The sequence below is a fragment of the Mustela putorius genome, unplaced genomic scaffold (assembly GCF_011764305.1).
Source record: "Mustela putorius furo isolate JIRA1106 unplaced genomic scaffold, ASM1176430v1.1 tig00003845_pilon_pilon_pilon, whole genome shotgun sequence".
NCBI lineage: Eukaryota > Metazoa > Chordata > Mammalia > Carnivora > Mustelidae > Mustela > Mustela putorius.
In genome coordinates, this window is record NW_025421998.1 from 47,771,119 (window position 1) to 47,785,835 (window position 14,717).

Genomic DNA, 14,717 nt, shown 5'->3' on the forward strand with positions numbered 1-14,717 from the left:
CAGCTCCTAAAAACTGGATTATGACCTGGCATGCTTAGTAATAAAATTAAATTACAATTAAAAAAGTAACTTGGTATACAATTATAACAAGAGAATAGGATACATTTTCTCTTTTAACCATATTTTTATTTGGCTGATTGAGAGCAAGAGATACCCTAAATTTTTCAGAGTCAGTAAGGAAGAAGCTATGATACGATGCCATAGTGGAAACAAATTTTAAAGGTCCGTATTTCCTAACAGACGGAAATGCCTCTGCCTTGGAAAAACAACTTGTGCTTAAACCGCAGAACTGGTTAGAACCAACTAATAAACACAAACTGCTGTGTTTTCCTAATGACTTTGATCTCCAAGAGTGATTTTATGTTGTAAGAAAACATTTCATTAAATGAAATGCTAAACAAACAAATAAGAATGAAAGGACTCTCACTTCATACTTTGTATTTTATGGAATTAATATTTCTAAAAAACTAGTTCTTTTAAAAACATTTCTTCTGAATATTAAATTTTATTTCTAAATTATTGTTAAAGCTTTTGTTCTTAGTTAGTTCAATATCATTTCAACTATGTTTAGTTGTGATGATGTATTTGAAATTGGACATTTACATAAACCCTTCTAGTTTTTGTTTTGAATCTTAAGTCATGAAAAATCTCAACTGTCATCACAAGCAAGATCAGTTTTATTATTTATAAATGTATTATTCAGCAATGGATTGGATTAGTGAGCAACCAAAGAACACTGGGCTCTTTTTCAAAGACATTCATTTGAAGTTTTAGTGCTACTACAGAATTTCTCCAGGATGTTCACAGGGTTCTTAAACTTCTCTAGGCTTTAGTTTTCTCAAATGAGTGGTGAAGGAGAAAACCATGTGACACTTAGCCATCCTTCTGGTTCCAAAAGATCTGTGATACTATTTTGAATTTTTTTTAAGGATTTATTTATTTATTTCTTTTAGAGAAAGAGAGAGGGAGAGACGAAGCAGCGAAGGTGGGGAGGGGCAGAGGGTGAAAAGCAGACTCCACTGAGAGCAGAGCCTGATGCAAGACTAGATCTCATCACCCTGAGATCGTGACCTGAGCCTGAATCAAGAGTCAGTGTTTACCTGACTGAGCCACCCAAGCGCTCCTATTTTTATTTTTTAAAATATATTCCAAAAGCTCTCTTACAACAGGTTAATAAAAAAAAAGTACTTGAAACATATATATACCTTATGATAAAAGCATTTTAAGTTAAGGAATATTCTGGAATCTTTAAGATGTGAATAAAAATATAAAACAACTTATCTTGGATGCTTAAATAGTTTTATTTGGAAAGAAATCACATACTACATGAATATTTATATTTCATTATAATTCCCCAAAGTGTGGAGAAATAGTCCTTTCAGATAATAACCACTGTTATGGGAAAGTGGTTCTATGCTCAACTAAGTTGTGAAGTAATGACTTAAATAACTGAAGTTTTCTTCTCAGAACTTCTTAGAGCCTTTACAATGCTAATATGACGCACAAGGGTGGTAGCCCATCAAATACTTCTTTCATGAGTTTCCCATAGGATTAGTTTTCCTAAAAACAGGCTTGATAAATCAATGTCCCAAATCTTACAAATCAGTAAATATAATTAGCAAAAAACTGAAAAATGAACTCAGCATGAATTTCAAAAAAGGAAACTTCTAGTAAGAAATAAATATATTGGTCAAGGAATAAGTCTCATGAACTATGTGAAAGTTATATTCTTATGATTAATACAGTACCTTAAAAAAATCTAATGATACAACCAAGCTTCTAATTTCTAGAATGAAAAGCAGTTTAGCAAAGGTTTGGGTCTGAAAATTCTCGCTCATCTTCTCTACCTCACATCTTCACATTTCCAAATTCTCTGCAGTTTTTAAAGCCAACTTAAGGGTCCGTTCCATCATAAAGCCAGAAATGATACTACTTTGGGAGAAGAAATTTCTTCTTCCTCAAAGTTTAAAACTCTCAATATCTGGGTCAGGGGACATTACACTGCTTACTAAATATAACCATTTCTGCTATGCATTCAACTCATGTCATTCTGATTCCAAAGCTCTTTAGCTTTAAATTTGACTGTCTACCCTAGGTTATTTTGTTACCTTTCAAAAGACGTCGTGCATAACCGGTTCACAAAGGAAAAAAATCACCCAGGATAGGTTTAGAGGTGACCTTAGGCTAATGGATAGAAGATGTATGGGTTTTATTCTGCTCATCAAGTGAATGGCGCAGCCAGGGCTTGTGTGAAGGGGACTATCAAGCAGGACATTCAGTGGAAGTGTCTCAGCCTTGCTGAAAGTGCTGGAGAGTGTGCCAAGAGATTGGTTTGAACTATGGGATTCATGGACAGAGGGGACGGAGACTGTGAAGCCCCTCGACATGACTACAACAAAGTATAAGCTTGTGTGCATGGTGACGTTTTCTGAAGAAATCATCTATAGCTTTCATTAGTCTCTAGTGGGTCTATGACTCACCATAGCCAAACAACAGCAAAAACAAAGATTAAATTAGATTTCGGTCAAAACCAAGAGGGGGGACTTTTAATGCCATTCTGAGAAGACTAGATTTATCCTAGGCTGTGAGAGAGTGGTTAAACATTTTTTTTTTAAACTTATGAGAAATATAAAAAATAGGTTTGAAATCTATTTCACTAGCCCAGTGAAAAACTGCATACATTTAAGTATAGAAGTAGCCATGGGGATACAGAGGCAGGACATGCACCAGGAATCTAAGGCTTTGTTAACTATTCAAACAGAGGACATGAGAGGGACAGAGGAGTATCAGAAGACACCCAGATTTGAAGGCTTGTATGCTGGGTGATGTTCACTAAGACGGCAGACGGGAGGAAGAAGAGGTTTATAAAGTTTAACCTAGAGAATGCTGTGTTAGAGTCCTTGAGGTATATCTCAAGGAAGCTGTTGAGTAAGAATATACATCATGCAAATATCGACTGGACTGAAAAATGACACTGGATTTGTAGGTTTGGATGAGAGGAACAGTGTGCCTGAAATCCAGACCTCACTAAGTTTAAAAATCACTCAAAAGAGTTGTTGAAATAGAGGTAGGAATTACTTCTCTTTTTGTAAGAAGAAGGAAGGAGAGAGTTGGGGGTTTTCCTTCAATAGAACATATGGATGGGGAAGAAGATTTCTTTTTTTTTTAATGTGAAAAAAAGAATACATTTTTGGTGTATTCAGAAAGAGCCAGTTAAAAGGAAGAGGGACAGGGCGCCTGGGTGGCTCAGTCAGTTAAGGGTCTGCCTTCAGCTCAGGTCATGATCCCAGGGTCCCGGCATCGAGTCCCGCATCAGGCTCCCTGCTTGGTAGAGAGCCTGCTTCTCCCTCTCCCTCTGCATGCCTGTCTGCCTACTTGTACTCTCTATCTCTCTGTCAAATAAATAAAATCTTAAAAAAAAAAAAAGGAAGAGGGACAGATGTCAAGAGTAGCTGGTCACTGAGGGTTGCTGGGGGGTGGGTGGAGAAGGATAGGGTGGTGGGGTTATGAACATTGGGGAGGGTATATGCTACGGTGAGTGCTGTGAAGTGTGTAAGCCTGATGATTCACAGACCTGCACCCCTGGGTCAAATAATACAGTATATGTTAGAAAAAAAAAAAAAAGAGTAGCTAGTCACAGTCCAAGGAACTAAGGAGCAGTGTCACCAGTTTAAGAATAAGATCTGCAGAAAAGAGGTGAACATTTTCATAAAACTAGATACAAGAAAGTGTGTGCACCTGTGACTTCACTAACCTTAATGATATATCTAAAAAGAAAGCAGAGAAAGGGAAAACCAGAAAAACTCATATTCTCTGAAGATTTAAATACGTTCATTGGCTGAAAGCAAGGAGCATGAGTAGAGAAGAGCCCTTGAGCAGACTGCAGAATTCTGGAAGGTCTTCTCCCAGGTAGGGAGGACAGCGTGGTGAACAGCACTGATCCCTCGGCTCCATCTGGAAGCCATACATGGAGGGGCAACAAGCTGCCAGCTGCTGCTGCAGGGAGCCCACAGAGCTCACAAGCTGGCTGTGGGAAGGAAGTAGGTAGGTGACCGGATTCCAGCACAGCTTGGGGATTTCAGGGCAGATGCAACAGAAGGCAGCGGGCTTTTCTCCAGAGTCAAAGAAATGATGCACTTCAGGTTGGACAGAGTAGGAAATAAAGCTGTAAGTAAGGTATGACAAACTTCGGACAAGCAGCAGTCGAGAGGGGAGAGCCGTCCACAAGTAAGCTGCAAAGCAAATCGGTTCAAGTTAAGTGTCTAATTACTTTGAATGAAATGGGAAAATAAAATGGAGCTTCAGGATTCATGTCTATCTTATTTTAATAAAATAGTTTAACACTACTAGTATTTGTACTTCTATGATTCTCATTTATTTTTATAATGTTGCTTTAGAGAAAAAAAATTTCCTTCATAGTTGAGGAACTAAAGATGAAATCATCAAGCACACCGTCCCACATTCCTAAAATCTACACAATATATCATGACATAGAACCAGATCTTGTGATCACAGGTAGAATGTACTTATTATCTCTATCCTTAAAACACATCTACATAAATTGTATGTTTGGAATAAGCGCTTGTGTTTCTACTTAAGAAGTCCTTATTTTAACGAATCTAGGCCCAGCCTTCTGTTCCCATTTCTATGATTTTATCCATTTTCCCCTTTGTTCATTCCACCTTCTTATACATCCTATATTCTAGCCTTACTCAAACTTTATGCATTGAATATGTTTCCCCAGAAGATATGTGAGGCCTTATCCCCTAGTACCTCAGAACTTTTCAGTGAATTTATTTGGAAACAGATTCTTCAGGAGGTAATCAAGGTAAAATGAGGTAATTAGGGTGAGCTCTAATTCAAAATGACAGGTTTCCTTATAAACGGGGGCAATCTGGATACAGAGGCAGATAGACACACAGGAAAAATAGCACATGAAGATAACGGCAGAGATCGGTATCATGTATCTACAAGCAACAACTCCAAAAATCGCCAGGAAACCATCAAAGGTTAGGAGAGGCATGGAACAGATACTGTCTCACAGGTTTCAGGAGGAACCAACCCTAACCTCATATCCAATTTCTAGCCTCCAGAACTATGAGGCAATATGTTTCTAAGACCCAGTCTTTGGCACTTTGTTATGGCAGTTCTGGGAAACTAATACACATGCCATACACTTTATTTGCAATTCCCTGAGTTTATTATACCTTCCCCCCCCCCCAGAATTTTGTATTTTCAAAGACGTGCTCCTCCTACATAATATTCCATTTAAAACCCCATTCTTGGCAAAATTTTATTCTTCTTACAGATTGCGCTTAAGCATTTCTTCTGTGATGCTCCCCTTCACCCACCATGGTTCCCAAAGCAGAGGCTTCTCTCCAAAACCTTAACAACTTGTATTTATAATGGCTGTTGACTTACTGGAATCCCACCAGGGAAAGCAAGCACCTTAAGAACAAACCTCATGTCCTATTTCTCTTCATATCTCCTACCTGTGCCATCATGACCAGCTCTGCCAATCAAGACTGTATATGGAAAACAAAGAAATGAATGGATGCATGTCTCAAAATAAGAATAATTATATGTAAAGAGAGTGGAATATTTCAGCCAGTTTTCTTATTTAAGTAGAAAGAAGATAATGCTGTCCTATGTAGAGCTCTTTACTATGAATCTTTTTATTTGTCCTTCAGCATAAAAACTACAAATGACTATCAAATTTCTGTAAAATGAAACACCAAATATCAGAGGATAATTTTTTTATTTTTATCAAATCTTAAATTGATTTTAGTACACCACAGAATAATTCCATTTTCCTGATGCACGCTAGAATCACGGCTCAGACTAGTCAAGATACAAACAAGCAAAGGACTTCATTTATTTAATATGTGGACATGAACTTTGTCTTATATGCTGTCTTGAATGGTGGTTGATGGTGGCGAGAAATGCCTTGTAGTTCTGAGGCAAAGTTCTGAGAGATGTTTTGTTTCTTTTCTGCATGGGGAGCTCAGGGCATGCTTTCCATCTGTGACATAAGAGTTATGAGAATTTTATCCCTAATGTATTTGACTGCAGTACATCAAAGTTGTTAGTTTCTGTGTCTTTACTTGTTCACATTTGTCTTTGTGTAATTCCAACTCCCACATATTGAAAGACAGTCTTTGCTTATGTAGTTTGGCAGAAAGTACAATGTAATAAAAGATTTGAGATTTCGCTAAAGGTTCCTCTGAAGTCTTATATGTAATATAAAAACAATATTACACATGTGAGTCATACTTGATATAGTCCAAAGAATTTCCACACTTGTCATTTAAGGTAATTTTCAAAATAACAATAGAAAAAGGCAGAGCAAATATTAATTATCCCATTTCATGTACAAAATCACTGAGATACAAACATTAATCAATTGATTCAGAGTGGCAAAGCTACTTAATAACTGAGCTATCTGGGATTCAGACTTCCTTATTTCTGGTAAATTGTTCCCTCATGTTTCTTAAATGTAATCAGTATGTATTTTTAAATTACTATGCTCAAAAATAATATCACCATATATTTACAGGTTCCCTAACTTGTGGTAAGAAAAGTTTTCATAAATTGATATTATAACTGTATTTCTTTCCTCTGATGGTGGAAAAATGTACCTCTTAGACTACTAATATACCATAAACACATTTTATAAATTCTTATAAGATTGATTATAACACTAACCTAAAAAGCAAAAACAATTTTAAAGATTGAGATACACTACAGAGCTAAAAATAAATTAGCCAATCTAGTTACTTAAGCTAAGTGCATGTATCATTAATTTTCATGCTTTTAAGAGAAATACTCAGCTTACTAAATGTAGAGATTACTCTTTCCTATTCTATAGCTTCATATATGAAACAAATATGCCAAAATAGATTTTATTCAAAAAGATAAATAAGTTACTTACATATGCTATAATTTTTGGAGATATTTTAAATAAAAAAACACTCACATGAATGACAGATTTAAATTATTTCACATACTGGACTTAGCCTACTTAACGTAGAAAAGTGACATCCATAATGTCAAATATATGACATCCATAAAACTTCAAAATTTCTTTCAGTTTATGTACTATACCTTTATTAAGCACTGACTGCATCAGGCACTTTGGAGATACTAGAGAAAAATATCTTTTAAAGTTTACAGGCTGGCATGAAAAGCAATAATGCAAATAATAAATACTATAATAGTGATATGCAAGGTTTTTATGGGATTAAAAAAAAAAGCAACCTAGGCAAAGTTGGAAAGCATCTGTAGAGATGAATGAATTGAGTCTTGAAGGATTTAACACTCAAGCGAGCAATAATTTTCCTGGCAGAGGTCACTGGATATTGCAATGGCATAACAAGACACTATAACATAGTAGATTTAAGGAACTGAAAATTGTTACTTGAAGATGAGGAGACAGTGGGAGACTGTGGGAGATGAGACTGGGGACACAAGAGGGACCAGGTTTTGACCACCTCTGAATGTGGTAGGGAGTCTATGAAATTCCTTTCTCAAAGCTATAGAGCAATTCAGCTTGTTCAGAGCCAGCATTGTGGAAAGGGAACAGTGAGTGATGGGTGGAGGAATTAAGAATGGAGAAAAAAGAGTTACTTCAGAACTATTTTAAAATAGTACTGCCTGAGGGCATCTCAGTGGCTTAACTGGTTGAATGTCTGACTCTTGCTTTTGGCTCAGGTCATGATCTCGGGGTTGTGGGACTGAGCCCCACACATGGCTCAGGGCTGGATGCAGAGTCTGCTTGGGATTCTCCATCTCCCCTCCCTCTGCCCCTCCCTCAGCTCGTGTTCTCGAAACAAACAAACAAATAAATAAATAAATAAATAAATAAAATCCTTAAGCAAATAAAATAGTACTGGCTGAATCACTGTTCTCTAGGATGCTTTAGGCGTCCCTGAAATTAATGACTACAGTTGTTAGTTCTAAGTGGCTTTGTTTGGTTGGTTTTGGTTTTTTAGAGTTGTTATACCATCCACCATGGCTCTGGGAAAATATAGGTATGTACACGTAGTTATATTTTTTAATAAATATTTTTGTAATAGTTTTATATTTGTAAAAGAGTTTCAAAGACAGCCACTCGGGAAAACAGCTTGAAGGTTCCTCAAAAAGTTGAAAATAGAGCTACTGTATGACCCAGCAATTGCTCTATTGGGTATTAACCCTGAAGATACAACTGTAGTGATCCGAAGAGGCATAGCAGCAATGTCCACAACAGCCAAACTATGGAAAGAACCTAGATGTCCATCAACAGATGAATGGATAAAGAAGATGTGGTATATATATATATATATATACAATGGAATACTATGCAGCCATCAAAAGAAATGAAACCTTGCCATTTGCAACGATGTAGATGGAACCAGAGGGTATTATGCTGAGCGAAATAAGTCAAACAGAGAAAAACAATTATCATATGATCTTTCTGATATGAGGAATTTGAGAGGCAGGGCAGGGGGTAGTGGGATTAGGTAAGGAAAAAAATGAAGAAAGATGGGATCGGGAGGGAGACAAACCATGTCTCACAAAACAAACTGAGGGTTGCTGGGTTATGGACTTTGGGGAAGGTATGTACTATGGTAAGTGCTGGGAAATGTGTAAGCCTTAGAATTCACAGACCTGTAACCCTGGAGCAAATAATACATTGTATGTTAGTAAAAATAATTTTTTAAAAAGAGTTGCAAAGATAGTACAGAGTAGCTACATACTCTCTACGCAGTCTCTCTTATTAACATTTTATTATACTGAATTGCCAAAACTAAGAAACAAATTGGTACATTACTATTAACTAAACTCCACTAAACTTCACACTTTATTTAGATTTCACTAGCTTTTTTCCCCCTAATGTTCTTTTTCTGGTTTTGGATCCCACCCAGGATGCATCATTACATAGTCTCAGATCCTTTTCTGATCTGTGACAGTTTTCTCAGATGTCCCTTGTGTTGTTTTATTTTATACTTTTGAGGAGTACTAGGTTAGGTATTTTGTAGAATTGTTAATTTTATCTGAGATTATGTTTGCCAAGTTTCTCCATTCTGAAGTTATCTCCCATGCCCACCTCACCCTTTGTCTATTTTTCCTTTTGGTGTGTGTGTTTTGTTTGTTTTTATCTGAATATAGTTGACACACAGTGTTGTATTAGTTTCAAGTATACAGCTTACTGATTTGACAAGTTTATACATTATGCTATGGTTATCACAAGTGTCGTTAACATCTGTCCCATTACATCACTATTATCTCTTATACATTCTCTATTCTTTGTACAGGAGTTATTCAGTATAGTCTACAATCAAAGGGCTGGGTAAGGGGGGCATTAAGCATTATTTTCTGGGGCAGGGAAGTATCTACAAATGTTACCTGGAATTTTTATGGAATTCTTCAAAGGAATTTATCTCCTATATATTTGTCCCTATTTATTTAGTTATTCAATCATCTATCTACATCAGTATGGACTTGTTTCAAAGATATTTATTTTATACTTTGGATTGTAACTCCACACTGTGTTACATATTCTGTTGTTCAAATTGTTCCAGATTTTGGCCATTAAGAATTCCTTCAAGTTAGATCTTGTAACCCTTTGACAAACCCCATTCTATTATTTTCTCGCACTTCTCTAGCTATGCTTTGAATATAAACTATAGCATTCAGGTATTTTATCTGAAACAAAGCTGGAAGAAAATGAAATGTTAATCTTGACACTGTTATATATAACAGGAGATATATATATATCTCCATGGATCTAGACTCACTTTATTATTTGGAGAGACTATGATGTTTAAGACTGAAGTACCATGCAAAACCACCTATTTCAGTATATATCACTTAAAATGATACTCCATCCATTGCAGTTCTTTTAGGATGAGTAATGTTAAACCTAAGGTTAAAACTGGCTTTAAAGAAAGTGAACAAAAGTATGGTTAGAGATTCTTAAAAGCTGAATTCTCATCTTACCTACTTCAAATGACAGGTTTGCTACCCTAATTTTCATAGTAATATCAAAGAAAAACACTTTGAGATTAATTATGCTTTTCATTTTACAAATTAATTTTCTCTTCAAAGACATGTATTATTTGTTCTAAGATATACTGTTACCTAACTACCAAGTTATATACCTTACCTATGAGCACTAATGAAAAGAATCTTAAAAATGACTCAAAGAAGGAAAAAAAAAAGGCTCAAAGAAAATGAAAAAACCTGATGATGTTCTTTGATTTTAATGTCCAGAAAGACCTAGACCTATTACAGATTGCTAACCATCACAGACACTTAAACCACCTATGCCATCTTCTAACAGACCTACAAATGCTAGACAAAAAAAAACTAGGCTGATTCATAATCTCTACCTTTTATTCCCCACACTGAAAATCGCCCACTCCTTCCCCTACCCTAAATTAGCAGCTTCTCATGCATTCCCAATGCTCATTTCCTTACTCAGCATATTTGTGTCGTTGGCAAGATGATATGAGGTTGTAAAAGGGATTTATACTGGCAATAAATAGGTGTGAACCTGAATTTTACTTAGGTTTTCACTAATCTGTAACTTTGAGTGCATTGACTTAATAGGGGGAACAGCACAAATGAAACCAGGATAGACATTACCATAAACTTGAAGTCAGATGTCTGGACTCAAATTCCAACCAGCAATGTTCAATACTGTATGATGTAGCAGGCTCCTCTGAGATTCATCTTGTAGCTTTTAAAATGGGTGATTTAAATATATTGTCTCCCAGATTTCTTCTGACAGCTCTAAAAAGTCTGTGATGCTCTGACAAAAATTTTTGTTTGGTAATTCCTCAGAAAACCAGTTCACTCACTGCATTTGATTTTCCTGGAGCAACTTCAAATATAGCTCTGTCTCCTTTTGGAGGTTTTCTACCCCAAAATGTAAGCACTGGAGGCTTGAGTTATCTTTATGCTAAGTAATCTTTATAACTCAGGAGAGAATAAAGATTTTTGAGATTATTATTTTAAACAGTCACATATTCAAACCTGTTTTGTAGAGGATAATACGTTTATATTAATGAAGCTATTTCTTAAGATGGGAGGGCAGTCAGTATACCTCCCCTCATTAGGGGCCTCTTCCCTTTATTCACTAGAGCTCTAGACCAGCCTTGAGCTAGGCAACTGTGAGAGAGGTAGTATTTTCCTCATGTTGAATTATCCAGAGTTCCAGCACAAGCTGTAAGGAGATGGAATATATATAATATAATATAAATTCTTTCATTTCCACCTATGTTTCTTAGAGTATGTTATGGATTGAATGTGTCCCCCCCCTCAAAATTCATGTGTTGAAACCTATCCCCTAATACCTCAGAATGTGACCTTATTTGGAAATAGAGTCCTTATAGATGTAATTAATTAAGATGTACTCACAATGGAGTAGGGTGGGCTTAATTCAAAATGACCAATGTCCTTACATATAAAAAAGAGAAATCTGGATGTAGACACAGGGAGATGACCATGTGAAGACTGGCATTATGCTCCTAAAGGCCAAGGAACTATCACAAACTAAAAGTTTCAGAGACACAGAGCTAGAACAGTTCCTTCCCTGGAGTCTTCACGGGGGACCACGGCCCTGATGACACCCTGATTTCAGATTTCTGGCCTCGAGAACTACAAGACAACACAACTCTGTTGCTCTGGGCTACTCAGTTTGTATTACTTTGTCATGGTAGCCCTAGGAAATTAACACAAGCCTTTACACGTGGTATGGGGGTGGAGGGGTGGATTTCGTTTTGTATCTCTTTCAGAAAATATATTTGTACCATCACTGGCTTATAGATTTGTTTTTGCCTATGCTGCTGTTTGGGTTCCAACACCTGCCAGTACACGTATTTTTATAGATTATGAGGCACATGGTTTCAAATATGGGGCTTTGCCACTTTCTAGCTGTGTAATTAACCTCACTGACCTTCCGTTCTCTGATAATAGTAACACTTGATCTAACATTGTAATATAAGTAAAAAACAATGTAGAGACATAAGAGTATTTAGTGTGGAAGATAAGATCTGGGATCCTGCAGCCTGGTTGAATGAGTTCAAATTCATTCCTCCCTTTTAGGAGTTCTGTGACTGAACTACAAACTCAGTTTCATGAGAGTTATAATAGTACCTGTGTCTTAAAGTTGTCATGAAGATCAAATAAGTTAATGCATAAAGTGATCTTAGAAGACTGGCACACAGAAAGTATTCAATAAATGATATCTAGAAGTACTTGTAAACTATAAGGAACCATACAAAAGTTAGATCATTATCATTTTTTTGAGGGACTTTTTTTGGTATTTATTTTTCTTATATATTTTTTATTATGTTCAGTTAGCCACTATATAGTACATCATTAGTTTTTGATGTAGTGTTCAATGACTCATTAGTTACATATAACAACCAGTGTTCATTGCAGCATGTGTCCTCCTTAATACCCATCACCCTGTTACCCCCTTCCCTTATCCCCTCCCCTCTGAAACCCTCAGTTTGTTTCCCAGGGTCCCTAGTCTCTCGTGGTTCATCTTCCTCTCTGATTTCTCCCCCTTTAGATTTCCCTCCCTTCCCCTATGATCCTCTGTAGATAATTATAATTTATGGTTAGTAGCACTTACACATTGGTAACTCTGACTTTCTTTTTCTTTTAAACTTATCTCTAAACCCAATGTGTGCTCAAACTCATGACCCCAAAATCAAGAGTTAGATGCTCTGTGGACTGAGCCAGACAGATGCCCCGAAAACTCTGACCTTCTAGCTCAATATGCCTCTTAGCAGCAGTAGTCTGGATAGCTATGGAGATCCAAAGAGTGACAATCACAAATGAGGGCTATTAGCAAGTGGGTCAGGTTTGCCCAGTGAATCAGAAGAAACTTCAAACTAGAGGCTATTTCTGGTTTTCATTAGTCTGCTCTTTCCTTGTGCAAAAATATTTTAGAGCAAAAATTTTTATTGAGCATCATATTAACTGCTTTAATACGTAAGTGAAAAGCAAAGAATTTAATTAATTTCACTTGGGCATGCAGAAATGGGTATTGGCTTTTCAAAAACCGCTTTTAAAAGTTTCAGATGAAAACTTTGCATATATTTGAACTGAGATACATATCATTCGTTAGTTATGGTAAATTAAAAAAATAGCAAATTTCTCACTTTGCTTTATACCTCAAGGTGAAGTTGTTTTTTGTTGTTACGCTTTGTTTTATCAAACAAAAGACCACCATTACAAAACATCACTTGCTTCATATGTGTCTTGCCTTATAGAAGGAGGAAAAAGTCTTTTAGTAAAATACTTTCTTAACTTGGAGGAAACAGGAACAATTGAGACTTTAAAGAATGTATTATATAATTACCTTTATCCAATTTTATACAACTTACCCAAGAAGTATATAGTTGCAAAACAGATTGTCTCAGAGCTGTGGATAAGTTATAGTCTTCAGAACTGTGGTGGGTTTGGTGTCCAGCCCACATGATATTAACCTCTGCAAAACACATAATTTGAAATGAGCCATGAGAATAAGAACAAAGCAACTTCCATTTTCACTTGTGTATGCAGCTCTTGTTAAGTGAGGAAGAAAAATCTGGAACATCTCTGAGAAACCTAGCCAATATAATTATAATTAAAATAAGCTGCTTCAGATGACTTTTGGAATCAGAGGGCATAAATTACAAACAAATAAGAAAACTGAAACATAGCAAATAAGTATGTATAGTGTGTATGATATAATTAAATGCATCCAGGAAGCTAAAATGACTTCCAAAATCTACAATTACTAATGTATTGTATTATGACAAATCATAAAAGCTAACTGTCAATGTTGTAACAATACAGTCAATGGATAGTGATGATTTTTCAGTATGTGATAATATATTTATAATTAAGGAAGAATAATGTGATGGGAGAAATTGGTACATAAATTTTGGAATGAAATATTACACAAAAATTCCTTCCTGATGGCTTTTTAAGAAGTCTCAAAATCTGTGTATTGGAATAAAAGGCAAAGCAGAGTAATATTTGGTTCTAAGACTCAACATTTCATTTTTTTTGGACATTTTCATATAACATTTCATTTTTATTTACAGAAATAAATTAGCTAATACATACAGCTCTTCCTGTACCTTACCAAACACTACCATTTCTAAAATTCTACCACATAATTGCTGTTCATCTTTATAATAAAAAAGGAAATGTAAGTTATTTTCATCAAGTATTATGCAGATTTCCCACATACTGACTTGCAATTCATTTACATCCCAAAGAAATAGTTGTTTCTTCTACAATATGCCACTATACTGACCTCCTAAGTACAGAACAAGACCACATCTTTCATCTTGTGAATATTTTTTTTTATCAGAATTACAGATACCATACTAGAGTCTATTCAGTTGAAAGACAGTATGTTCTTAGCTAAACTATTACTGTGTTCTTTGCTGCAAATGAAGGAGATAAAATTAACTCTGTGGCATGATCACTGTATCCATGCCAGTATAGATCAGAAATTAAATCTTTTAGTTTGGCATGCGTGGGGACTGAACAGTGACTCTAAGAGTGGAAATACTGCATGGGTTATTCCCCCCTCCCCCCCCCTTTTTTTTAAAGAGAGAGCGTGGACACTGGTGCACATGAGCTGGGGGAGGGAGAAAGGAGGAAGGGCAGAGCAAAAGGGAGAGAAAGACTCTTAAGCAGACTCCACATCCAGCATGAAGCCTAGC

The 14,717-nt window shown here is 36.0% G+C and overlaps 1 protein-coding gene across 1 annotated transcript in view; it reads right to left on the bottom strand.

Moving 5' to 3' along the window:
* AGMO (alkylglycerol monooxygenase) overlaps positions 1–14,717 on the bottom strand; it is a 212,315-nt gene that overhangs the window by 66,293 nt on the left and 131,305 nt on the right. Inside the window, exon 4 of the mRNA XM_045089729.1 lies at positions 13,383–13,486. Within this exon, the coding sequence (XP_044945664.1) occupies positions 13,383–13,486 (104 nt within the window). The remainder of the gene's footprint in view (positions 1–13,382; positions 13,487–14,717) is intronic.